The following is a 27973-nucleotide window of genomic DNA, read 5'->3' as shown; positions in this document are numbered from 1 at the left end:
ATGAGCCTTAAGTCTGAACGCGGAGGAATTCATGTGCATCAGTCGGACCTCCTGTGCAAGAAAGGATGTGGTTACTACGGCAACCCTGCCTGGCAGGGTTTCTGCTCCAAGTGCTGGGGGGAAGAGTACCACAAAGCTAGGCAGAAGGAGATTCAGGAGGACTGGGAGCTGGCGGAGCGGTAGAAGGACTTAATTAGGGGCGGTTGAACAGTGACGTGACTGGATACATACTTCTGTCACCATCCAAATACATTTTTTAAAATTTCTGCTTTGACCTATCAGCAAGTCAGTTTAAAATTAAGGAAAAGGATGTTTTCCCCTCTTCTTCTCAGTCAACCTTTAATGAACAGCTTTGAGTTGTTTCTTCATTTTGTGTATGTCTTAACTTCTGATTATATTCTTTGGGTTGTGTTAGTCTTAGTTCTCAAATGTAGACAATAAGCTCCTTGGAGTGGAAGAATGGAGATAGGCATATTTCCTGGTGAAGATTAAATGAGCTAATAAATATGATGTACCTAGTGCAGGGCTTGCAAATGGCACTGATCAAGCATTATTTCCCTCATTCTTTTAATATATTCAGCGTGGCATCTAGCTCAGTGATAAAACACAGTAGTAGAAATCTGTTGACTTGTATACATAGTCCTTGCATTATAGAAATTTAACTTTTCCTTAAAAATTAGGTTAGTCAAAGGCAGTTTTTATTATCTGGAAATACAATGATGTTAAAAATTAAATAATGGGCCAGGCACAGTGGCTCACGCCTGTAATCCTAGCACTTTGGGAGGCTGAGGCGGGAGGATCATCTGAGGTCAGGAGTTTGAGACCAGCCTGAGCAATATGGTGAAACCCCATCTCTACTAAAAATATTTTAAAAGTTAGCCAGGCGTGGTGGTGTGCACTTGTTATCTCAGCTACTTGGGAGGCTGAGGCAGGAGAATTGCTTGAACCCAGGTATCGGAGGTTGCAGTGAGCTGAGATTGTGCCACTGCCCTCCAGCCTGGGCGACAGGGTGAGACTCTGTCTCCAAAAAAAAAAAAAAAAAAAAAAAAATTAAATGATGGGATGGCTAGTGAGCATAGGAACTAATTAAATGCCATGAATAATGTTAATTCTTTGCCAGAGCATTTTAGAAATTCTAAAACTGCTTCAACAGAAGAAAGGCAAATGGAATTCTGCCAACTCTTCTTGCTAGTTTTTTGTTTTTTCATCCAGTCAGCCAATATTTGTTGAGTGACTCCTTTGCTGGCACCTGTGGTGAGCTCAGAGAATTAGAAATTACACATTGCTTTCAGTGACTGTGGTCAATCAAAGAGAGAAAATTTTAGCCGAGAACATGAATGATCTCCTCAGGGTTTCCACTGCATGCCTGACATTGTCAGTAGCGGATCCTGTTTCAAAAACAGAGTAGAGGCCGCTAGGCACGAACTGTCTCAGCTTCCTCCCCTCGCCACATAAAAATGTCCTAATACCTTTATATTAACTTCTTGTCTATCCCAGAGAAAGAAGTGTCCCGATTCCATCCTCAGACTTAGCACCTCCACCTGTGATTTTTGTTTCTATTTCTTACTGCTTTTAATTGTGACCCTGCTAAATCTCTCGGAAAGCTTGTAAAAGCAGTGATTGCTGGACCTTACCCTCAGAGTCTCTGATTTTAGTAGTTTGGGAGTAAGCCTAGAGAATTTGCATTTGTAACAAGTTGCCTGGTGATGGTGCTGCTGCTGTCTGGGGAATCACGCTTGGAGAACCACTGTCTTATAGATAGTGCTTGAGTTTTTTGTTTTGTTTTGAGACAGGGTCTTGCTCTGTCACCCCGGCTGGAGTACAGTGGTGCATTCTCAACTCACTGCATCCTCTGCATCCTGGGCTCAAGTGATCCTCCTGCTTCAGCCTCCCAAGTAGCTAGGACTACAGGAGCATGCCACCACGCCCAGCTAAATTTTGTATTTTATGTAGAGACAGGGTTTCACCGTGTTGCCCAGGCGGGTCTCAAAGTCCTGAGTTCAAGTGATTTGGCCGCCTTGGCCTCCCAGTGTGCTGGGATTACAGGCGTGAGCCACCGCACCCGGCCTGTGTTTGGGATTTATTACAGATGGTTCACATGCAGCTAATCCAAAGCCAAATTTATTGCTTTTATTCATTATTCTCCCCATTCTGAACGTTTTCCTCCTAACCCTTCTCCTGAGTCAATTAATGGCATCATTGTTTACCAAGTTAGCTAAAAAGCCTTGGTTTCACTCTTGATTTCTCTTTAACCTCCCTTGGCACCTACAATTTGACCAAGTTCTGTTTGTTGCAACTCAGAAAAGTCTTTTGCATTTTATCTTTGCTCCTCTTCTTTTCCAGGTATTTATTTTCTTTTACTTAAACCTTTATAATATACGTGTAATTCCTGTCCGTGTCTCTAGTTTCTCTATCCTTCAAGTTGTTCACATAGCTACCTGCATGATCTTTCTAAAGCACAGATCTGACAACAATAACTTCTTGGATTTGCAGTCTTTCTTGCTTCCCCACCACATGATGAAATCCAGAATAGGCTTAGCAGTGGGCTTAGCAATCAAGATTCCTTACCCTCTGGTGCCTTCCTGTGTAGCCAGCATCACAGTTCATCACACCCCCAGTGCTCTGGCTACATTCAGCTTGTTGTGAAGCAAACCACAGGCTTGCACATTTGTAGTTCCTTCTTCCTGGAATATCCTTTCACTTAGAATCCTAATCGTCCTTATCAGTCAGGCGTGGTGGTTTGTGCCTGTAGTCTCAATAACTTGGGAGGCTGAGGGATGAGAATTGCTTGAACTTGGGAGGCAGAGGTTGTAGTGAGCTGCGATCGTGCCATTACACTCCAGGCTGGGTGATGGAGTGACACTCTGTCTCAAAAAACAAACAAACAAAAAAACAGAAACAAAAAAAGGATCCTATTTGTCCTTTAAGACTCACCCCAAACATCACCGTTGTAAAGCCTCATCAGACTCCTCCAGCAGATTGCGTTGTTCTTTCCTGTGTTCTCACAGCACGCAATTTTTACTCTCTGATGTAGCAGCTGTCCCATTATATAGCAGTTGTTTACTTAGCTTTTTGTTTGTTCCAACCTTGAGCTTGTTAGGGAAAAGGACTAGACTTTATTTATTTCACTGAGCTTGTTGGGGAAAAGGACTAGACTTGATTTCTTTCATGTAACCCTAGAGCAGTTGCTGAATGAGCATGAGAAGATGCCATTTGAAATCCTCAGTGCATGAAGAGCCGTCCATCCTGTAGCTATGTGAGACCTCAGACTGATTTGGCGTATTTAGTCTCTAGTTCTAAAATCTTTAGATCCTCCTGAATTAATGGAGTAATAACCTTCAGATACAGAGAAATCTTGGAGAATATCTAGATCGTTCTAATCCTCTCTTGAATTACAGACTCCAGCGGGAAGAAGAAGAGGCCTTTGCCAGCAGTCAGAGCAGCCAAGGGGCCCAATCCCTCACATTCTCCAAGTTTGAAGAAAAACCAACGAGAAGACCCGCAAGGTTACCACAGTGAAGAAATCTTCAGTGCGTCTTCTAGGGTCGGATCAAAGAAGGGTAATGTTCTGATACTCTTTTTTTTCTTCTCTGCCTGAGTGAGACACAGAGTAGATCCCCAGTGCTCATAGGCTCAGCTTTGTAATTTCTGTCAACTTTTTGAGAACATCAGCTCAGATTTGAGACTGAAATTGGGTTTGAGGGTCAGACAGTATATGAAACCAATACTCTCTTTAGTTGAAAGACATTGTGTTTCAGAGAAATTTGTTTACTCTATAGGAGGAATAAAGAGAATTGAAATAGATAGTTTTGTTTATGAAATTCATCCCTATGCAAGTGACTGTCTCTTGGGATGTTTTGTTTTTTGTGCCTTTTTTTGTGGATCCTGGTTTGTTCTGTGGTATAATACCCTCACTGTTCATAGCTTGTCAGAAATGGTGATTTCTAAGCTTGAAAGTCATCTGAGAGAGAGATTTTCTGCCCGAGAGCTTATTTGAGAGACAGCTTGTGTCTTGAGAACATATAGGAAAAGGCCCACATTGGGCTCCTGGAGGGATGAAAGTGAGCCATAGTAGCTATTTTCCAGTGCATGGATTTGTATGTAGGTGATCATATTCATCCGGCTTCTTAAAATGCCATATGACCAGCAAGAAGATTGTCACGTAAGTCGCGGTTGTTCTACAATTGAGCAGACAAGCCAGTTGAAATGGCCCAACATAAAGAAAGAAAGAATCTCTGTTGTTAGGCCTCGGTGTCTGAAAATTTATGATGTTACTCAGAGTTATACAGTTAATGTGAAATAATGAGGGAGACTGGGAACCAACACTGATGCTGTCAGAAGACCTGTTCTCTGGGAGCCCCCTCTCTTGCTCCCCAGTTCCTACCCTGGGGTAATTGTAATGAGGTCTCCCCTGGAGGCAGGGGAATGAATAATAAGACAGTGTTACCCCTTAAGACCCTTGCCAGTCTTCTAGGTTTTGTGACTTTTGCTGTTTCCTTTTGTTTTATTATAAGGAAATAAAAGGAAATATTGCTTACCAAAAACACAGTTCTCTTTAAGACATGGATACCAGGTGCAGTGGCTCATGCCTATAATCTCAGCACTTTGGGAGGCCAGGATGGATGGATCACCTGAGCTCGGGAGTTTGAGACCAGCCTGGGCAACATGGTGAAATCCCATGTCTACAAAAAAATACAAAAATTATCCGGGCACAGTGGCATGATTACGTGATTAATTTGAAGCTGTTTCTTGGTTGGCTGCCAGTTTTAGCTATTTTGTCTCTACTAAAAAGGGGAAAAAAATTAGCACCTGCCAGAGATTAAATAAGAATGTATTCAGCTCATGATTTTGCCAGGAGGTGAAATTTTCAGGTGGTTAGTAAGGTGACTTTGGAGTCACTCTTGATTTGAGTCCTAGCTTTGTCATTTACCAGCTTTGTGACCCTGGGCGGACTAACCACTCCAAGTCTTGCCCACACTGAGGGACAGTAATATCTATCAGAGAAATTTGATGAGTATTCAATTAGTTGACATATGTAAAGAGCTTAGCACAGTGCCCGACACACACAGTAGATCTCCAGTAAGAGTTAGCTTTTTTAAAATTCAAGTTATTCTTCTGATAGAATAATCTTGCAGGGAGCTCAAGGCCATTTATTATTAAGATCCTTCATTCCTATTTAGTTTAAAGTCTGTTTCTTGATGATATGTAGTGAAATGGTAAGTATTTATGATAACAGATGAAATAGTAAAAAAAATTATCAAATTATCAGCTCTAATAGCCTCATTTTGCAGATGACAGTATGAAAGTCCATAAAGGTTAACTAATTTACCCAAGGTTGCACAATGAGTTTGTGCATGAGAACTCAGGTTTCCTAACTCCTGGGTCAATATTTTTCCATTATATTCCTTTATTCAATGTGTATACTTCAGAAACCCAGGTTATTTAATGTGTATAATAAATAGTAAATATACATATATATATAATTAAGTTTCTGTTACTTAAGTACATAATTGTCGTTTATATTTGCTGACTCTCCTTGGTGGTTTTAAAAACCTGCGTCCAAAAAGCCTCTGTAGAGTGTGCATGATACTCTGTAGAGTGTGCGTGGAAAGAAAATTTACGGTTTAGTGCAGAGTCTGTACTTTAAAAAGAAACAATTCTGGAGTTGGGTGCAGTGGCTTGTACCTACCTATAATCCCAACTACTTGGAAGTCTAAGGTAGGAGGATTACATGAGCCCAGGAGTTAGTGGCTGCAGTGAGCTGTGATTGTGCCGCTGTATTCCAGCCTGGGCAGCAGAATGAGATACCATCTCTAAAAAATTAATTAATTAAAAAAAGAAACAATCGAAGTGACTTTTATTTTAAAAATATGTATGCAGAATGGTTTTTACCTTTGTTCTTGTTTCCCCCCACCCCCCATCTTTTTGAATGGTAGATTTGTACTTTCTATTTTTTGTTCTTTAGTTGCTTTTTGTCAGTAGAAAGCTTTGGGGATAAAGACCTTAAAGTATTTGAAAATTTATGTTAGAAGAGAAGATTCCATTATGTCTTTGTTTCACAGATCACTTAATATAACTTAGCCAGGTAAATTTTGCATTTCACACTGATTACTTGTTTGGCCATTGTGTTTGGATAAGGTTAGCCTAAGTGCAGTTTTAATGTATTGGGTCTAGACTAGAAACAGACTTTTTGGATTCTGTAATCTTGATCTTCTTTAGTCCGTGATGCCCTTGCTCTTGGTATTTTACTTGTTTCTGTTAGTAGCATAAAGGAAAGCTTTTACGCCATACATAGCAGCTTGGTAGCAGACAAAATACAAATAACCTTCTAAGGAATTTTAAGAATATTTTCACTTTTTTTTAGAGTTGGATTCACTTTCAGAGAAAGTAGATGGAATGTCTTGACTGTAAAGACTCAGTTAAAGTGTTTTAATCTCCACAGTCAGGGTGAGTGATCTGTATAGAGGAAGTCATAGTGGTTGGCCAAGCTGAGATACTTGCTTATACATTCCAAAGTGCCCTTTTCTTTCAGAGCTCCTGTAATCTTGTCATCCCACGTAGAATCTTGTGTACCTCTTTCACAAACGGATCTGAAGACAGTGATCCTCCAAAGCATATCTTTTCTTTTTTAGAGTTAAAATGCCGATACCTCCCAGACCTTAGATTCTAAATAGTATTATTCATTAAAGTGAGCCAGGGCTTCTTAGAGAAATGACTGATTCTGGGGCTGGGGCAGGGGAAAAAAGGCCCCTTCAATATTTTGGTTACATTTCAGAAGATCTAGAAGCCAGCTTGGAGGGGTTTCCACTGGCTAAGTCTGGGATAATTTGAGTGTCAAAATAAACAAGGACAATAAGGCTGGGCATGGTGGCTCACACCTGTCATCCCAGCACTTTGGGAAGCCGAGGTGGGCAGATCACCTAAGGTCGGGAGTTCGAGACCAGCCCGGCCAACATGGCGCAACCCTATCTCTACTAAAAATACCAATTAGGTGTGGAGGTGTGTGCCTGTAATCCCAGCTACTTGGGAAGCAGAGTCGGGAGAATCGCTTGAACCCAGGGGGTGGAGATTGCAGTGAGCTGAGATCGTGCCACTGCACTCCAGCCTGGGCAACAAGCGAGACTCCGTCTTAAAAAAAAATAAAGTGAATAAATCAATAAATAAGGACAATAAATGAAGTATAACTGAACAAAATCATAATCCGTGTGTTAATTTAACTAGTAAAATAGAGAAATACGGCTGGCACAGGGGCTCACGCTGTAATCCCAGTACTTTGGGAGGCCGAGGTGGCCGGGATCACCTTAGGTTGGGAGTTCGAGACCAGCCTGACCAACATGGAGAAACCTGTCTCTACTAAAAAAAAAATACAAAATTAGCCAGGTGTGGTGGCAGATGCCTGCAATCCCAGCTACTGGGAGTCTGAGGCAGGAGACTCGTTTCAACCCGGGAGGCGGAGGTTGTGGTGAGCCAAGATCATGCCATTGCACTCCAGCCGGGGTAATGAGCAAGACTCCGTCTCAAAAATAAAAAAAAATAAAAAAATAAAATAGAGAAATACATAAATGAGAGGTTACAGTCATGTTCGTAGTAAAAATTGATTCAGGTAAAGTTTATCTGGGTGCTAAATCTGGGATGAGGGGGGAGGGAGTTTCCCAGGAAACAAGTTATGAGCATGATCTCAAATTCACTGCCTATGAATTATTTATGTATTTATTTATTTTTCTTTTTTTCCTTTTTTTTGTGGAGACGGGAGGTGGGTCTCGCTATGTTGCCCAGACTGGTCTTGAACTCCTGGCCTCAAGTGATCCCACCACTGCAGCCTCAAAGTGCTGGGATTACAGGTGTGAGCCACCATGCCCAGCCAGATTATTTATTAATTATAAATGGAGAAATGGTAACTATAAAATGGGGATGTAGGAGGCAAGGATAGATGTCATGTGTGCTTCCAGACATGACACTTTGAGAACACAACATCATTTATGAAATATTTAAGCCGAAAATTTGTAACAACCTGAATCCAGTCATGAGGACACCCAATCTAAATGGCATTCAGCAAGATACCTGGCCTGTGTTCTTCAGAAGTGTCATGCCGAGAGAAACAAAGGCTGGGAAAATTGTGAACTGCTCATTGTGAACAATTGAGAAACTTGGAATAAGGATTTTCAATTGAGTAAAAGTATTGTATCAGTGTAAATTTTCCTGAATTTGGTAACTATCCTGTAAGGTACATAAAACAATGGCTTAATCCCTTTGCATTGCTACAGGAGAATACCTGAGGCTGGGTCACTTATAAAGGAAAGAAGTTCATTTGGCTCACAGTTCTGCAGGCTGTGGAAGAAGCATGGAGACAGGCCAGGTACAGAGGCTCACGCCCGTAATCCCAACACTTTGGGAGGCCGAGACGGGCAGATCACTTGAGTCCAGGAGTTGGAGACCAGCCTGGCCAACATGGCAAAACCCTGTCTCTATTGAAAATACAAAAATTGGCCGGGCATGATGGCCCATGCCTGTAATCCCAACTACTCGGGAGGCTGAGGCAGGAGTATCACTTGAACCTGGAAGGCAGAGGTTGCAGTGAGCCGAGAATGCGCCAGTGTACTCTCGCCTGGGCTGCAGAGTGTGAGACGCCTCAAAAAAAAAAAAAAAAAAAAAAAAGATTGGGCAATTGAAGGCTTGATAATCATGGTCTACTTGCTATTCCTGAAATACAAGCTTTGTTTCTGTATTAAAAACATAAAGTGCAGCTTGGTCCAGTGGCTCATGCTTGTAATCCCAGCATTTTGGAGACTGAGGCAGGAGGATTGCTTGATCCCAAGAGTTCAAGACCAGCCTGGGTAACATCGTGAGATCCCATCTCTTAAAAATAATAATAACAATTAGCCGGGCTAGTGCCTGTAGCCACATCTACTCTGGAGGCTGAGGTCGGAGGATCATTTGAGCCTGGGAGGTTGAGGCTGCAGTGAGCTGTGATCGTGCCACTGTACTCCAGCCTGGATGACAGAGCGAGACCCTGATTAAAAAAAAAAAAAGAAGAAAAAAACAACGCAAGGTGACTAAGTTGAAGAGCAAGCACTTGCCATTTGAGCCCTAGCCAAAACTATAAACTGTAATGTGCGTGAGGTTGTTCTTTTCCATATTTCCTTCTTCTTCACTTCTTTCACCTTACACACTGAATCCCTATTGGCTGTTCAGACATAACTCACCTCCTCCCTGCGTACCGAACACCTCAACTGTCTCTCACTTTCTCCTCTCTAATCCAAACTTCTGGCCTCTTAGTAGGGGTTGACTTTTAGGAAGCTTAGAGAAAAACAGCAAAGTGTTGATTTTAGTAACTTGTATGATCATAAGTAGTTAATAGAATTAATCTTCATTTACATTTTAAAAGGAGATTTTTTTTTCTTTTTTAAGCAAAAGTGTCTCTTTGGAAAAGTATGTGTGGGAGGGAAGCATGTTGTAAGCAAAGCATTAAAGGAAATGAGTAGGGTTTTCCTGTCTCTGACTGGTGTACAGACCTCCAAAGTAAGAGGGATTGGTGTTATTCTAAAGAGTCTTCAGTCCTCTCTTTGGCTTACTGAGGTAGTTGTAGCATAGTCAACAGCTCAGGCTTTGGATTTAAGCGCACAGACCTGGGTTCAAATTCCAGTCTTTATAAGTGACTGCAACATTATTCAAGTTACTCAACATATTCAAGCCTCAGCTTCCTCATTTGTAAATATCATAAGTGTATTACCTGATGGACTTGTGAGGATTATACAAAATAGCATTGTAAAAGTACCTAGTACATAATAGACATTACCTGTATGTAAGTTTATACTACCATTATTATTTTGTCAGATGGAATATGTATTATGTTTTTATTGGGTTGAGTGTTCTATCAGTGTCAGGTAGGTCAGGTTGGTTGAGAACATCATTCAAGTTTTCTGTCTTTACTGACTTTTTAAAAATACCTCTGTGTCAATTACTAAGCGAGGAGTATTGAAATCTCCAAATATCATTGTGAATTTGTTTCTCCTTTCAGTTCTATCAAATTTTGTTTTATGTGTTTGGAAACAGTGTTATTAGTATATACAAATTTAGGATTGCTGTGTTTTCTTGAAGAATTAACCCCTTTTTTATGATGAGATACCTCTCTGTGTTCTTGATAATATGGTCCATGTTCTTAAGTTTACTTTGTCTAACATTGGTATAACCACTTAAGCTCTATTTCATTGTTTCAGAGTATCCTCTTCCTTTCATTAGTTTTTAACATATTTGTATCTTTATATTTAAAGTAAATTTCTTACAACATGAAGCGAGGTCTTGTTTTTTAATCTAATCTGATAATCTCTGACATTTAATTAGACTGTTTATAGCACTTACATTTAATGTGATTTTTGATAAGGGAAGTTTTACCCCTGTCATCTTGCCCTTTGTGTTTATCTCATCTCGTCTTAGTTCCTTTTCTCCTCTTTTCTTGCTTTCTTTATGACCACACCTTTATCTCCACTATCAGCTTGTTAGCTACCCCTCTTTGTTCTGTTTTGTTTTGTTTGGTTTTGTTTGGTTTTTGTTACTGGTTGTTCTGGGCTTTACAGAATACATCTTTAACTTACTTACCTTCAAATAATATTTATACCACTTTACAGAAAAATATTTTTTTAACGATAGTATTATACGACTTTACATATAAGAATCTTAAAACAGGATTCTTATATTTCTTCCTCCCGTCCTTTGTGCTGTGGTTCTACATGTTACTTGGTGGTTCTTTCTCTCATCTTGGGTAGTTTCCTCATACGCATGTGTAGTACTCAGCCACACTCAAGGGAACCCTCTGCAGATACCTGGAGCTTTTTCTGTGTAGCCCTCTCCCCTCCGTAGCGTTTGCATGATATTTTGCCGTGCAAATTCTGGTCACATTGGCCTCCCTGAACTCCAAATGCTATCTGCTCAATTCAGCAAGTCAGCTAGGCTCTGTTTGAGTGGCCTCTCCTTGTGCCAAGACTTTAAAACTCTCCCAGCAGTGAGCTGGGACACTGTAGGACAGATTGTGTTTGTTTCCCGTCTTTTAGGAGTTAATCTGCTGTTTACCTGCCGTCCAATGTCTGAAAACCTTTCGTTCATATATTTGACGTTGCAATTGTTAAGATAGTAGGGTAAACCTGATGCCATCAGAGTATTCCGTCATGACTAGAAGCGGAATTATGAGACAGAGAAGGATTTTTGATAAAGATTTTTTTCCTAATCATACAGATGTCAGCACAGTCTTTGGTTTTTTATTTACATAAAAAATATTTTAGAAAAGATGTTGCCCTTTTTGTTTTGAATTAGATTGTACCTGATTTATTTATGTGCTTAAAAAAATAGGTAGTATATCCAAATGACCCAAACGTAACAGGTATGGTGAGAAGTTTCCTTTTTACTTTGTCTCTCGCCCCTCTAGTTCCTAAGTACCACTGCTATTGTTCCCCTACTTTCTTTTTTTTCGAGACGGAGTCTGTCTCTGTCACCCAGGCTGGAGTGCAGTGGCGCGATCTCGGCTCACTGCAAGCTCCGCCTCCCGGGTTCGTGCCATTCTTCTGCCTCAGCCTCCCGAGCAGCTGGGACCACAGGCGCCCGCCACCACACCCAGCTAATTTTTTGTATGTTTAGTAGAGACGGGGTTTCACCGTGTTAGCCAGGATGGTCTTGATCTCCTGACCTTGTGGTCCGCCCACCTTGTGGTCCTCCCAGAGTGCTGGAATTACAGGCGTGAGCCACTGCGCCCAGCCTGTTGTTCCCCTACTTTCACAGAACTTTTGTTATTAGTTTCTTGTGTATCCTCTTTCTGTGCTTTTATTCTAATTTAGAAACACGTGTGTTCTTACCCCACTACCCCCTGTTTTATATAAAACATAGCACAGTGTACATACCTTACTTTTTTTTTTTTGAGACCAGGTCTCACTCTGTCACCCAGGCTGGAGTGCGGTCAAAATCCTGGGCTCAAGGGATCCTTCTGCCTCAGCCCGTCCAAATAGCTGGCACTATAGGTACACACTACCATGCCTGGCTAATGTTTTTACTTTTTGTAGAGAGAGCATATCACTATGTTGCTAATTTATGTTTTTGCTTCTAATACATTTATGAGCTCTTTCCATATCAGTACACAAGAAGCATACTTTTTAATTTTAAAACCCTATGGCATTTTATTTTATGGATTAAAGGATAATTTATTTAGTCCCTCAGTGATGGCCAGTTATTTCCAGTCTTTTGCTATTACCAGTAATGCTAAAATGTACATATTTCATTTGGTACATGTAAGATTTTATTAATAGAAAATTTTGGAGAAATAGAAATGTTAGGCCAAGCACAGTAACTCACACCTGTAATCCCAGCACTTTAGGAAGCCAAGGCGGGCAGATCACCGGAGGTCGGGAGTTCAAGACCAGCCTGACCAACATGGAGAAACCTCTTCTCTATTAAATATACACAATTAGCCAGGCGTGGTGGCACATGCCTGTAGTCCCACCTACTCGGGGGGCTGAGGCAGGAGAATCGCTTGATCCTGGGAGGTGGAGGTTGTTAATCGAGATCGCGCCATTGCACTCCAGCATAGGCAACGAGAGTGAAACCCCGTCTCAAAAGAAAAAAAAAGAAAGTCCTGAAGATCAAAGATTATAAGGAATTACTCTGAGAGCGAGACGCAGTGTTTTGTACCTGTAATTCCAGCACTTTGGGAGGCTGAGATAGGAGGATCATCTGAGGTTAGGAGTTTGAGACCAGCCTGGTCAACATGGTGAAACCCTGTCTCTACTAAAATACAAAATTAGCTGGGCGTGGGGGGTCATGCCTGTAATCCTAGCTACTTGAGAGACTGAGGCAGGAGAATCATTTGAACCTGGGAGGCAGATGTTGCAGTGAGCTGAGATCCACTGCGCTCCAGCGTGTGCGACAGAGTGAGACTCCGTCTCAAAAAAAAAAAAAATTAAGAAACTGTAGAATAGGTAGGTTAATATCTTTAAAACATACTGTTTCTGGCCAGATGCGGTGGCTCACGCCTGTAATCCCAGCATTTTGGGAGGCCGAGGCGGGCGGATCACCTGAGGTCAGGCGTTCGAGACTAGCCTGACCAACATGGCGAAACCCCATCTCTACTAAAAATAGAAAAAATAGCTGGGCATGATGGCACACGCCTGTAGTCCCAGCTACTTGGGAGGCTGAGGCAGGAGAATCGCTTGAACCCAGGAGGTGGAGGTCGCAGTGAGCCGACATCACACCACTGCACTCTAGCCTGGCGACAGAGCGAGACTCCGTCTCAAAAAAAAAAAAAAAAAAAATACAAAAATTAGCTGGGTGTGGTGACACTCGCATGTAATTGCAGCTAGTTGGAGACTGAGCCAGGAGAATCGCTTGAACCTAGGAGGGAGAGGTTGCAGTGAGCTGAGGTCTTGCCACTGCACTCCGGCCTGAGCGACAGAGCAGTACTCTGTCTCAAAAAAAAAAAAAAGTCAAATTAAATAAAACATACCTTTTTAAAAATTTATTTTTACGAAATCATTGGGATATGGGGAACTTAAATTCCTTATAAAGATTAGCGAGCATAGTTCAAAATCAGGAGGCTTAGAATGTGGTCAAAGACCACGTGGTAGTTCATACTTTCTGAAAGCACTTACTGCCTGTTACAACATCCTTATCTCTCTTGTGTAAATGTCCCATTTTCCTTTCAGTGTGTTTATTTGAAGAGGGGAAAGAATTGTCTGCCCAGCCGGTGGGATAGTGTAGTGCATGTTTCCCTTGTCTCTTCATTGTGTGCTTTGTCGTGTTCATCATGCTATTAATACTTTGGATGCGTTCTTTCACTTTGATCAGTATGACTCACCAACGAAATGGTGAGTAAATAACTGTGAGTCTCCACATAAACACATTAACCTTTGCCTTTTTGTCAAGTAAAATGGGATTTGGAAAGGTTGTCTAACATTTATAAGTCATCTAACATTTCAGTGCTTCTATTGATTGTGATTCTATTTGTTGACTAGTTTTATAAACTCCAGCAGTCTTTGAGAAGCCTAGTGGTGCCATTTCAGTGTTCATGATTGAATATATAGATCAAAGCATGATAGATTTTGGCAAAGAAAATACTAATAGAACAACTTTTATTTCAGTAGGAATATCTTTTAGATAATGTAGTTTTGTCTACCCATACTTTCTACTTGTAAAGCAGATTTAGTTTACTTTAAGGAAAGTTGTCCAACCATTCAAACATAAAATGATTTAAATTCAAGTTTAACTTTGATGAAACATAATTTAAATAACCTTAGGTAAGATACTTAAAGTAATTCCATGCATGGATCTTTTATGTCATGAGACTTACTATGTTTAATTTTCCCAGCAGAAATTCAGGAAGCAAAAGCTCCCAGTCCTTCCATAAACCGGCAAACCAGCATTGAAATGGGTTAAGAGTGTCTAAGGAGTTCATAGAATTTCTCAAGACCTTCCACAAGACAGGCCAAGAAATCTATAAACAGACCAAGCTGTTTTTGGAAGGGATGCATTACAAAGGGGTAGGTTGAGAATAATCACATAGAAACATAGAGTTTTGATTTGAGGAAAGGTCTTAGAGATAATATAGTGCAACCTTGTCATTTTATACCTGAGAAAATCCAGACCAAGAGATGTTAAATTATTTACCTAAGAAAAGCCTCTGAATCAAGCTAAAACCCAACTCTTAGGCTAGTACTTTTCCACTGCAACTCAGTGGTGTTTGGATCATCTTTGTGTGGAAATTCTGACCTTGAGCCACTTGAATTATGTGCTTTAGTAACAGGCCTTTTTGACTTGTGACCTTGTAAATAGTATAAACTGCCATAGTAGACCTTTAACTCTGTGCAACCATTGTTAGGTCCAGTGGCAGTAATTTTAAGGGTTGTTGTTGTTGAATTCTGTTTTGTTTTTTGTATTTGGTTTTGAATTTTTTCATTCAGTTAGAGAAAGGACAGATAGAATTTAGACAATGAAAGGGATTTAGCAGCTGTGGAGTTTCAGTCCCTTTATTTTATAGATGAGGAAGTTGGGAGCCAAAGAGGATAAGTGACTTGTCCAGGTTACACAGCTAGATTTTGCCAATGTCAAGTAGTTGTGACTTCCACACCTGTTTCTTTTATGCATAATTTCTGATCCATAATTTCAGTGGTAATAATTCATGAGACTCCGTGTAAAGGAATTCATTTTGTAAATAGGGATTAATTCTGTTGTAACATTCTATAACCATTAAACTCAGAATTAGCTCCAAAAGTTCCTTCTATGCAGTAAGGAAGTCTTAGAAAGAAAAAGGAAAGTAGAAAAGCAGCAGGGTGTTTAACTGTTTAGCTATATTCTAGCTGGGGTCAGCAATCACTAGGCTAATAAGCAGTGGACTTGTGTTGAAATAATTTTTAGATATTGAATTCAGTTTGTAAAGGAGAAAAGCCTGCTTTCTTGCCCTTCAGAAATGTAGTTAGACTGTGTAAGTAAGTAGCTGTCTTTCTCTCGATATTTTTTCTCTCTAGAGTAAAACATTTGGAGTTAAAACAAGTGAGCTGTTATTGATTTTTTTTCTTTAAGTTAGGAACCATGATAGATATCTTAATATGGAAAAATTCAGAGTTCATGTGACATACATCTTTCATTTTTATCAGAACTAAAAACTGAGGTTTTGTATTCATTCTTGAGCCCACCTGAAATGTTGATGGGATAGCTATACTAACTTAGAATGTGTATACTGTAGTACTTAAGCATATATGCTGTATAATAATATGTTTTAGAAAATTGCTCAACTTGGATTTGATGTTTTTCTTTTGCTCAGAAGTGTGATGTGTTCTTGTTCTGTAATAATTTAGTAGACTTCTAAATTAGTGTACTAAAGTAAAGGTAATTAACTGGTACAAATATCACCATGTTTATTTGTAAGGCATCACTAGTTCATATCAGAGACCTGGATATGGCCTCAGATTTCTCCTGTTTGAAGAGCCACTAAGCCACCTATTTTCCATTCTTGTGATAAGTATTTCTCCTTCCATTCTTGTGATAAGTATAGAAGAGAAGTCTCATTTTAGGATCCTAGCTGCTTTGTCATGTCATTTGACCTCCTAGTACATGGAAGGGTGATGTGTGTGGGCCTGGGATTGTCTGAGTGGTCAATGATGCCTCAGGCTTTCTCTAAACTGAAGGAGGTGACAAGACGAATGGTCATGGTTTGTCCTTGGAGCTCTTGTTTACTGTCTGTCTCCCTTTAGAGCCCTGCACTGGGTTACGCCTCAGATGCTGTGTGTCCCTGTTAATGAAGACATCCCAGAAGTGTCTGATACGGTGGTGAAGGCGATCACAGGTCAGTGAAACCAAGAGCCTTTTTATTGGAATGTTTTCCCCTTAAAGTTAACATTTTAATGTAATATTAGTCTATAACTTTGTAAAATGCAGATTGTTGAAGGTACATTGGAATGTAGTAAAAGTGATTTGTAAGATTGTTAGTTTTATGAATTTGATGGCATTCAGAAGAGCAGGTTAACTCTTTTCCCCCTTTATTTTCAGGGATTATGGTCTCGTTTCTTGGACATTGATCTAAACTAAGGTCAAATACAGATAGAGTAATTTTTTTTGTTCTTTTTTTATGTTTTTTTTTATTCAGCTGACTGTTTCCATGATAGAACAAATTTCTTAAGATTCAGTTGCATTTATATATTCAAAATAATTTTGGAGAGAGGAAGGGAACTGATAAGGTAATCCCCACGCTGGAGTAACATAATAAAATGATGCTTCTGACTGGTTGTTAGAGAAGTGCTGTGAGTTATTTTTCTGGTTTAATCAGGAAATAAATGAAGTTCCCCAGGTTGATGTGGTGCTGCCGTTCTAGACAGGTCCATCCTCCTAATAAGGTTTGTTTCTCATTCATGGGAATGACCCAGCAAGAGTGCAACACAAACATTTCAATTAAAAAAAAAAAATCTTAACGGGGAGATGTTCATCTTTGGCCAGTGTCTCCTTTATTAGAAAGAGGCCTTGGAAAGGCTTGCTCATGTAGACATTGTTAATGAAATTCTACTGGAAAGGAAGTGGGTTAACTGATATTAGTAGTGTTGGAGGCTGGCCATCGAGTAGGCTCCTTTTGTTACAGGAACCAGAGATTCACTCAAGCTACAGAAGAAATGGAGGTTTGCTTAAGGTATTATCAGGTTTATAAAGAATCTGGTGGAGTCTTTCAGGACCTTAGCCCCAACGGTCCTCCAGGGAGTGGGCTATCTTACTGCCTCTACACACAAGAGGGTCTGCTCCAGGCATTCTCTGCTGATGTGATTCTTCCACTTTCTCGGGTTCTGCTTCTCTTTGTGTATCTTCCCGTGTCAACTCCTGTTGTTAAGTAAATTACTGGTTTCTGTAATTTCCTAAGTTCCGAAGGTAGAATCCAAGTGGCCCAGGTCAATACTATGTGTTTGTTTTTTTCTTGCAAGCTTTTGTGCTAGGCTATGGTATAGGTCATGACTACTCCACCCCCCACACCTTCTGCTCAGGGAACCTCATAAGAGGTTGAAGGCGAAAAAAAAAAAAAAAAAGAGGTTGAAGCTGGAGGCCTTCTAAAAGCCTGAATATGGACCTGGGACTTGTGTTTTTCCTGACTCTTACTAGAAAGTTCAAGATCAGCTGGTTTACATTTAGAGTGTTCCATGGGAGTTTTGTCCAAGCCGACGTAGCCTTTATGACCTGTTGCTAATAGGGAAGTCCCAGCCTTCCTGGCTTCTTTCACCCAGGTAGGGCATGGTTCATCGGGGCTTCAGCTGGTGGCAAGTGTTTGTGTGACCCGTCAGTGGTGAAAGTAGAGGTGGGTGGCCCGAGAGATCAGGGAAGTGTAGCTGTGTTCCAAAAATATTGAGACTCGATAGGAGAGGCTGCCTGTCAAGTTATGCAGTGTGGGTCACATTCTTCTAGGGCTGAGAACTCATGTTCTGGGCTGACAAGTAACAAATACGAGGTCTGTTGAAGAGAACTGCATAAAATTTTGAGAGTCATCAAGTCCTCTGCCCTGAGGTCGAACACTCTTCAGGACTTCTGAAAGGAAGTGTGTGTCACCCCAGGAAGGGGACCAGAGAGTCCATCATCAGCTCCTCTTAGCTCCAAGAGTTTAGGACAAGGAGAGTGTCAGGGCCTGTGTCTGATGGTGGAAATTTCCCTTTCTCTCTGTTTTGTTTTTTTAATTTTTAATTTTTGTGTGTACATAACAGGTGTATATATTTATCAGTTCCATGAGCTATTGTGATCAAGGCAGGTAGTGAGTCATAATCACCTTAGGGGTTCATCCTCTGAAGCATTTAGCTTTTATGTTACAGACAATCCAGTTATATTCTCTTAATTACTCTTAAATATACAATTACATTACTTTTGACTACAGTTCCCCTTCTGTGCTAGCAATACTAGGTCTTATTCATTCTTTCTAACTTCTCTGGTGCCCCTTGGCCATCCCCACTATCCCCCATGCCCCCCACTACCTTTCCCAGCCTCTGGTAACCATCCTTCTGGTACAACATCCTTCAGTTGTTTTAATTTTTTAGCTCTCACCAGTGAGTGAGAACATGCAATGGTTGTCTTTCTGTGCCTGGCTTACTTCACTTAACATAATATCCTCCTGTTTCATCCATGTTGTTGCAAATGACTGGATCCCATTCTTTGGTATGACTGAATAGTACTCCACTGTGTCTGTGTGCCACGTTTTCTTTATCCATTCATCTGTTGACAGACACGCTTTCCTATTTGGCTCCGCCTGCATGACTTTTGTGTGGCTATGGGGGCCAGTGGTTCTCAGCCAGGCACTAGTGGTCCTGGGTTCATTTGACACCATCTGGAGACATTTTTATTTATTTATTTTTGAGACAGGATCTCTCTGTCACCCAGGCTGGAGTGCAGTGGCACGATCATGGCTCACTGCAGCCTTGACCTCACGGGCTTAAGCGATCTTTCCGCCTCAACCTCCCAAGTAGCTGGGACCACAGGCCACCACGCCTAGCTAATTGTTGTTTACATTCTGTAGAAACAGAGTTTCATCATGTTGCCTTGACTGTTCTCAACCTCCTAGACTCAATTGGTCTTCCCACCTTTACCTTCCAAAGTACTAGGATTACAGGTGTGAGCCACGAAGCCGGGCCTGGAGACATTTTAAAATGTCACAGCTGTGGGGGTGCTACTAACATCTAGTGGGTAGCGGCCAAGGATGCTACTAAACATTCTACAGTGCAGAAGATGGTTCCCTACAACAAAGAATTATTCAGCCCCAAATGTCAGGAGTGTCCATGTTGAGAAGCCATGACCTGGAGGTATAGCCTTTGTTTTCACAACACCATTAAAGATAAGCCTGGACACCTGGATCCAGCAGAGATGGCGCGCACACTCAGCTCTGTGCTTCCTATTCATGAGAAGGCAGAGCCCTGGGAGAAGACATAGAGCAATTATGCAGGTCTCTGAAAAGTAAATCATAGCAGGCAGGCTGGGGAGGGAAATTATTAGACAGCAGTGAGTTTCCTGTGTGTTGCTTTCTCCTCGCATGTCTCCTAGTTGAGACTTTGAAGCAGTGCAAATCATGGAATCACACACCAGGATGGGAATCCAAAGAGTTCCACGAAGACTTCCTTCAGGCCGGAGGATGCTAGGAAGGGGTCTCTGCAGGATGAAGCATGTGGAAGAGATCCCTGGGGGTGTTTGTCTTCCTTTATTCTCCTTTTCCTTCCCTTCTCTCCCTTTTTCCACCCCAGCCGTGCCTTATGGCAATAGCAGCCACACACACATCCAGATAAAACATAATTCACTTTTTACTCGCTTTCAAAATGTCAGCAGTAAAGATGAACAGGATGCCAGATGAAAGAACATTGAAAAATAAAGATTAACAAGAAAGTGGTTTAAACTTTAAAAGAGAGAATAAAAATCACCAATAAAAGGCAGAAGTCCAAAGATAAATGAAGGTATTAAAAATGGCTTTAAAAATCTTACCCAATCTTGGGCCGAGCGCTGTGGCTTACACCTGTAATCCCAGCACTTTGGGAGGCCGAGGTGTGTGGATCACGAGGTTAGCAGTTCGAGACCAGCCTGACTAACATGGTGAAACCCTGTCTCTACTAAAAATACAAAAAAATTAGCTGGGCATGGTGGCGGGCACCTGTAATCCCAGCGACTTGGGAGGCTGAGGCAGGAGAATCTCTTGAAACTGGAAGGCGGAGGTTGCAGTGAGCCGAGATTGCACCACTGCACTCTAGCCTGGGCAATAAGAAGAAAACTTTGTCTCAAAAAAAAAAAAATAAGTCGGTAGTGGCTTTGTCCTCCACTTTTCTCTTCCTCCGCTGATGCCTCCCAGCTCTCATCAGCCTCCTGCTGGCCGTCTCCTTAACACCAAACACTGTGCCTTCAATTAAGTTGCAGAGTTCTGATGGAGAGATATTTGAAGTTGATGTGGAGATTGCCAAACAATCTGTGACTATCAAGACCATGTTGGAAGATTTGGGAATGGATGATGAAGGAGATGACCCAGTTCCTCTACCAAATGTGAATGCAGCAGTAGTAAAAAAGGTCATTCAGTGGTGCACCCACCACAAGGATGACCCTCCTCCCGCTGAAGATGATGAGAACAAAGAAAAGCAAACAGACGATATCCCTGTTTGGGACCAAGAATTCCTGAAAGTTGCCCAAGGAACACTTTTTGAACTCATTCTGGCTGCAAACTACTTAGACATCAAAGGTTTGCTTGATGTTACATGCAAGACTATTGCCAATATGATCAAGGGGAGAACTCCTGAGGAGATTCGCAGGACCTTCAATACCAAAAATGACTTTACTGAAGAGGAGGAAGCCCAGGTGCGCAAAGAGAACCAGTGGTGTGAAGAGAAGTGAAATGTTGTGCCTGACACTGTAACACTGTAAGGATTGTTCCAAATACTAGTTGCACTGCTCTGTTTATAATTGTTAATATTAGACAAACAGTAGACAAATGCAGTGGCAAGTCAATTGTATTAGCAGAATATTGTCCTCATTGCATGTGCAGTTTGAGTACAGATTCCAAACCTATGGCTGAGTTTCTTCTAGTATGATCAAAAGTTTCTTTTTTCTTTGCTCTGAATAAAACTGAACTGTGGGTTCTCTATAAGTGGCATTTTGGGCTTTCCCTCTTTTTTGTAAAGTAATGTCTGCCTAGTTTATTGTCCAGTTAACTTTAGTGACCTTTTAAAAGTTGGCATTGTAAATAAAACAACTTGCAAAAAAGTTTTCTGGAATAGAATTAACAAAATATTATCTTTATTCATGAGTTGGAAACTGGAAAAAGGCTTCTTGAAGTAAATGTTCTGAGTGGAGTTACTAGGATGTCTTCCAGCCTCCTGCAGTCAAGGAGTACCACAGTAACGATTAGCCTGTATGTAGCAGGGCTCCCTTCATTGCATCTGAGGACTTGTTTTCTTTTTCTTTAATTTTATTTTTAACCCTCTTAGTTTTAAATATATTGCCTAGAGACTCAGTTACTACCCAGTTTGTGGTTTTTTGGGAGAAATGTAACTGGACAGTTTGTTAGCTTTTCAATTAAAAAGACACTTAACCCATGTGGGATGTCATCTTTTTATAATCAGTGTTCCCATGTGGAGAAAATTATTCACACTACTTGCATGTAAAAAATAATTTAACTTTTTACGTTAAAATATGTGGTAAAACCCAGAAAGCATCCATCATGAATGCAAGATACTTTCAATAAAAAGTAAGTTTTTTAAAAAAAAAATTACCCAATCTTACCCAATTCTTATTTGTGATAAGTCCCATATAAGTAGAAAAGAAAAAGAAATAGATCAAGACATAGTAACAGTAATTATAACCTAGAATTAAAAGATTAAAGGAACCAAACAATAAAATAAGCAAAAGTTATATAATTCACACAGTAGCCTCATAAGTAAGGGAATAAAAGCACTCAAAAGTTAAGATAAGGCCTGTGCACTGCCCAATGTGTCTGTCCCCCACACGTTGTCTTTCATGGCAGATGGGCCTAGGAGGGTTCCCCAGGAAGCCGACCTCAGGGATGATCTAAGAGCTGAAAGAACCCTTTGGTATACCCCACCGCCTGGCCAGAGTCTGAAAGTTTTATTCCTGCTAGTGGCAAGAATTTGGTGTAAAATTAAGCTGCCTTGGCTCTTTTATGATGTTCCAAGTAGCTGGCAGATGTGCACCCATAGAGGCACACTGCCTCTCCAGCGATGCTGTCACCATGTGGTTCAGCACCCTTCGCTGTCCCCCAGGCTTGTTGGAAAAGGGTGGGCATTCATGAGAGCCCACTGCTTGGACTTAGTGGTAGTCGTGGGTAGTGAAATTTTTCTCTGGGAGAATTAAAATGTTATTTTGAGATTAAATTTATTCCCTTACTTGATCCCCTCTGCCAATTAGCAGGTGTGAATGTTGTGATTTCTGTAGCTGGTGAAAATCCACGTGCTGTAGAGTTGGCCACTGTAGACCTAAGTGTGTTGGATTCTAGTAGCTGGATTTTTTTTTTTTTTTTTTTTTACAGGATTTTGCTCTGTTGCCCAGGCTGGAGTGCTGTGGTGTGATCGTAGCTCACTGCAGCCTCAATCCCTCGGGCTTAAGCCATCCTTCTGCCTCAGTGTTTTGAGTAGTTGTAAGTTAATAAGGCTGAATACTTCCCCCACTTTTTTTTTTCTTTTTTTGCTACAGGGCCTCACTCTGTCACCCAGGCTGGAATGCAGTGGTACAATCGTAGCTCACTGCAGCCTTGACCACCCAGGCTCAAGCAATCCTCTTACCTCTGCCTGCTGTGTAGTTGGTACCACAGGCATGCACTATCACACTGGGCTAATTTTTTTTTTTTTTTTTTTTGAGAGATGGTGTCTCACTATGTTGCCCAGGCTCGTCTCATACTCCTGGGCTCAAGCAATCCTCCAACCTCGACCTCCCTAAGAGCTGGAATTGCAGGCATGAGCCACCACTCCTGACCTGAATTCTTCCTTTTTCTTCCTACTAAACTCTGCTTATTTGCTTTCGACTAAATGTACTGTGAAGCTAATCAATTTGGAGTGGTGCAGCTTATTGACTTGGTTTTCTGTGCTAAGACCCTGGGAAGTAAAGGGGGGGGGTGGGGAAGCCAGGATGTATAGGGAGCATTTCTGATAAATTGCCTAAAAGATCTCAAAACAGGTACAAAAATTAGCTGAGCATTGTAGCAGGTGCCTGTAATCCTAGCTCCTCAGGAGGCTGAGGCAGGAGAGTCGCTTGAAACGGGAGGTTGAGGTTGCAGTGAGCCAAGATTGCACCATATCAACTGCATACCAACTTCCCACAAAAACTGACTTTTTGGGGACTCTCACATATCTTTAAAGTAGGTCATTGAATTGATTTTTTTGGAGGTTTCTCATATTGGTCGAATTATTCTGGTGTGGACTCTTGCCTTATATAGAGGTTTCTGTTTCTCTTAAGTCAGTGTCAATACAACGGCTGGAGTTTCTGTGTTTGCAACAAGAAGGTGTTGGTATTTTATGTAGGGTAAATGTGATTAGAATAAACCTTTGGAACAGAAGTCTTTATTACTAAAGTTTTGCAATCCATCCCTCTTCCAAAAATTGATTTGATTCTTTCTTAGGAAAATATACATTATTATTAATACTCTCATGCTCCAGAGGTTTTCTGGTTAAGCTGCAGCCATCATCATTCCTAAAAACGAAACATTGGAGACATTTGTCAGTTAAAATTAGAAGACAAGAATATTTGCTGTCACCACAATTAACATTGTTCTGGCAGTTCTACCAAGGTACTCAGTCTTCTAACAGAAATAAAAGTAGAGAAAAAAGGAGTTAACGTAATCAGTATAGAGCTATTATTGTCTGGTGGTGAGGACATGAACTCTGGAGCTGGAAGGCTTGGATTTGGTTTTGAATTTTATTCTGCTACTTATTAGCTCATTGGCCCTGAACAAATCTCATGTTTCAGATCCCTCAGTTGTGAAATGGAGTTAATAATATTACTGCTTCATGGGGTTGTTGTCTGAACTTAGAACAAATAATAGCTATTATTTGTAGATGGTTATTTTATGTAGAAAACCCAAGAGAAGGCTGGGTGTTGTGGCTCACGCCTGTAATCGCTTTTGGAGGCAAGGCAGCAGGACTGCTTGAGGCCAGGAGTTCGAGAGCAACATCGGAAACATAGCGAGACCCCCATCTCTACAAAAAATAAAACACTAGCTGGGCATGGTAGTGTGTACCTGTAGTCCCAGCTACTGGGGAGGCTAAGGTGGGAAGATCACCTAAGCCCAGGAATTTCAGCTTGCAGTGAGCTGTGATCTCAACACTGCATGCTGGCTTGAGTGAGACTTTTTCACAGGAAAAAAAAAAAAAGGAAAAAAAACCCAAAGGAATTTATATTGAAACTATAGAATTTCATCTCCATCTTAGAGATGAAATTCTAAAATAACCATAAAAACTAACTGTACAAAATGACTTTCCTATATATTATTACTAACTACTTAGCAAATATTATGGAGAAATAATTAATTTACAATAGAAACAAATATAAATCACCTATAGAGAACAAGAGCTTTCAGGATCGTTATGAAAAACAGAAAATTGAGTGAGAAGCACAAAGGTGTGACTGCATAGGGCCCTGTGCTTGGACTTTAGGGCTCTGTAGCTGCCATCGTGAAATTCTTTTTTTTCTTTTCTTTATGAGATAAGGTCTTGCTCTGTCACCCAGGCTGGAGTGCAGTGTTGCAAACATTACTCATTGCAGCCTGGACCTCCTGGGCTCAAGCTAGCCTCCCTTCTCAGCCACCTGAGTAGCTGAGACTACACATGTGTGCCACTGCACCCAGGTAATTTTAAAATTTTTTACAGAGACAGCATCTCACTATTTTTTTTTTTTTTTTTTTTTTAGATGGAGTCTTGCTCTGTCGCCCAGGCTGGAGTGCAGTGGCGTGATCTCAGCTCACTGCAACCTCCACCTCCTGGGTTCAAGCGATTTTCCTGCCTCAGCCTCCCAAGTAGCTGGGACTACAGGTGCGTGCCACCATACCTGGCTAAGTTTTTGTATTTTTAGTAGAGACGGGGTTTCACCGTGTTAGCCAGGATGGTCTCGATCTCCTGACCTTGTGATCCACCCGCCTCAGCCTCCCAAAGTGTTGAGATTACAGGCGTGAGCCACCGCGCCCAGCTGTCCAGGCTTGTTTTAAACTCTCGGACTCAAGCAGTCCTCCCACCTTGGCTTCCTAATGTGCTGGGATTACAGGCATGAGCCTCTATGCCCCACCCCAGCGAAAAAAGAAATTTGTACTTAGTTTTTCCCCAGGTTCCTCTCTGTGTTAAGAAAGGTTGAATGGGGAAACTGAAACTCCTCCCCCTGCTCTTGGAAGTGTAGGGCACTTCCCTTTCTCCACAGTGTCAGTAGAGGTTGGGTGGAGACTGAACTTCCAGCCCTGCCAGGTGAAAATGAATTGTTTGTTCCTGTCCTCTCCACCCTCTCTGTGGTATTGGTGGGGGCTGAGAGGGGAGCCTGGATTTCTGCCTCCACCCATGGTAATGAGGTCGCAACTCCCTTTTCCCACCACTGTGATGTTGGCTAAAGAATATTTAAATCAGACTGAGAGCCTCCTAATATAACACCCCACACTTTCAAGACACAATAAAAAAATCACTCACCAGCTGGGCGCAGTGGCTCCTGCCTGTAATCCCAGCACCTCGGGAGGCCAAGGCAGGCAGATCACCTGAGGTCAGGAGTTTGAGACCAGCCTGGCCAACACGGCAAAACCCGGTCTCTACTAAAAATATAAAAATTAGCCAGGCGTGTTGGTGGGCGCCTGTAATCCCAGCTACTCGGGAGGCTGAGGCAGGAGAATTGCTTGAACCCCGGAGGCGAAGGTTGCAGTGAGCCAGGATTGCGCCCTGCACTCCAGACTGCGAGACAGAGCTAGACTCTATCTCAAAAAAAAAAAAAAAAAAGAAAAAAGAAAAAAAAATGGCCGGGTGCAGTGGCTCAAGCCTGTAATCCCAGCATGTTGGGAGGCCGATGGGGGCAGATCACCTGAGGTCAGGAGTTTGAGACCAGCCTGGCCAGCATGGCGAAACCCTATCTCTACTAAAAGTACAAAAGTTAGCTAGGCATGGTGTTGGGAGCCTGTAATCCCAGCTACTCAGGAGGCTGAGGCAGGAGAATAGGTTGAACCCAGGAGGTGGAGGTTGCAGTGAGCCGAGATTGCACCACTGCACTCCAGACTGCCTGACAAGAGCGAGATTCTGTGTCAAAAAAAAAAAACAAAAAACATCATATCTGAACCAAACGACACATATGTTGGAATTATCTGACAAAGATTTTAAAGAAAACATCATAAAAATTCACCAATGAGTAAAGAGAAACATGCTTCAAACAAATGAAAAAGCCCCAGCAAAACCACTGGAGACATGAACCAAATGGAAATTTTAGAATTGCAAATGATAATAACTGGAAGTTCTTAAATTTCATATTAGAGGGCCGGGCACAGTGGCTCACACCTGTAATCTCAGCACTTTGGGAGGCTGAGGCGGGTGGATCACCTGAGCTCAGGAGTTTGAGGCCAACCTGGCCAATGTGGTGAAACCCGTCTCTACTAAAAATACAAAAATTAGCTGGGCATGGCGGTGCATGCCTGTAATCCCAGCTACTCGGGAGGCTGAGGCACAAGAATGACTACTTGAACTGGGAAGCAGAGGTTGCAATGAGCCAAAATGGTGCCACTGCACTCCAGCTTAGGCGACAAAGAGAGACTCCATCTCAAAAAAAAAAAAAAAGAATTCATATTAGAATTGCAGTGACTGAAGAATGGATCTATTAACTGGGATATAGATCAATAGAAATTCCCAATGTGAACAACAGAGAGAAAACTGAACCTTTAAAGTGTAGGCTTAGGGACCTGTGGGACGGTAAAAGAAAAAAAAAAATCTGTCATTCTTGTCACTGGAGTCCTAGAAGGAGAGGAGAAAAATGCATATGGCTAAAAAAATATTAAATAGCAGCTGAAAATCTCCCCCAAATTTTCAAAGGCAGAAAGCTACAGATTTAAGAAGGAGAATGAACCACAAACAGGATAAATTAGATGAATTATGCAAGGATATGTCACAAACCTCTCAGAATTAAAGATAAAACCTTGAAAGTAGTTAAACAGCAAATGACAGATTACCTATAGTGGAACAATTGATTGATTGATGGATGGATTTTTTGAGACAAGGCCTCTCTGTCACCCAGGCTGGAGTGCAATGGCAAGATCATGGCTCAAGGCAGCCTCAGCTGCCGGACTCAGGCTGCAGTGAGCTGTGACTCTGCCACTGTACTCCAGCCTGCATGACAGACTTTGTCTCAAAATTTTTTTTTTGTTGTTTTGGCTAGGCGCAGTGGCTCATGCTTGTAATCCAGCACTTTGGGAGGCTGAGGCAGGTGGATCATGAGGTCAAGAGTTCGAGACCATCCTGGCCAACATGGTGAAACCCTGTCTTTACTAAAAATGCAAAAATTAGCTGGGCATGGTGGCATGCGCCTGTAGTCCCAGCTACTCAAGAGGCTGAGGCAGGAGAATCGCTTGAACCTGGGAGGCAGAGGTTGCAGTGAGCCGAGATAATGCCACTGCACTGCAGCTCAAAAAAAGAATTTTTTTTTTTTTTTAATTAAAAAGTTCTAGTATCTAAAATGAGCAAAATCACTGTGTGCAGCCAAGGCGGGTGGATCTTCTGAGGTCAGGAGTTCAAGACCAGGCTGCAGGGAGCCGAGACTGCACCACTGCACTCTAGCCTGGGAGAAAGAGTGAGACTCCGTCTCAAAAAAAAAAAGTAAAAATGCATTTAAAAAGAACAGCATCAACCAGGTACAGTGGCTTATGCCTGTAATCCTAACACTTTGGGAGGCTGAGGGTAGAGGATAGCTGAGACCAGGAGTTTGAGACCAGCCTGGGCAACATGGTGAAACTCTGTCTCTACAACAAAAATTAGCCAAACGTGGTAGCATG

The 27973-nt window shown here is 41.6% G+C and overlaps 1 protein-coding gene across 1 annotated transcript; it reads left to right on the top strand.

The window, feature by feature from the left end:
- On the top strand, nt 1-20983 carry LOC129060564 (S-phase kinase-associated protein 1-like). The gene is made up of 4 exons (XM_063725825.1): nt 1-179; nt 3399-3506; nt 16227-16318; nt 20324-20983. Exons 1-4 carry the CDS (start codon nt 1-3, stop codon nt 20854-20856), a joined length of 912 nt encoding a protein of 303 aa, XP_063581895.1. The 3' UTR covers nt 20857-20983.
- Nucleotides 20984-27973: the final 6990 nt, after the last annotated feature.

The sequence above is a fragment of the Pongo abelii genome, chromosome 6 (genome assembly GCF_028885655.2).
Source record: "Pongo abelii isolate AG06213 chromosome 6, NHGRI_mPonAbe1-v2.0_pri, whole genome shotgun sequence".
NCBI lineage: Eukaryota > Metazoa > Chordata > Mammalia > Primates > Hominidae > Pongo > Pongo abelii.
Note: the sequence above shows the minus strand (reverse complement) of the source record. Positions and strands in the feature narration are given on the sequence as shown.

Coding starts and splice junctions, on each gene's coding strand:
- LOC129060564 (XM_063725825.1), top strand. CDS start 1: ATGAGCCTTAAGTCTGAACGCGGAGGAATTCATGTGCATCAGTCGGAC. Junction 180..3,398: donor GACTGGGAGCTGGCGGAGCG/GTAGAAGGACTT, acceptor CTTGAATTACAG/ACTCCAGCGGGAAGAAGAAG. Junction 3,507..16,226: donor CCAACGAGAAGACCCGCAAG/GTTACCACAGTG, acceptor GTCTCCCTTTAG/AGCCCTGCACTGGGTTACGC.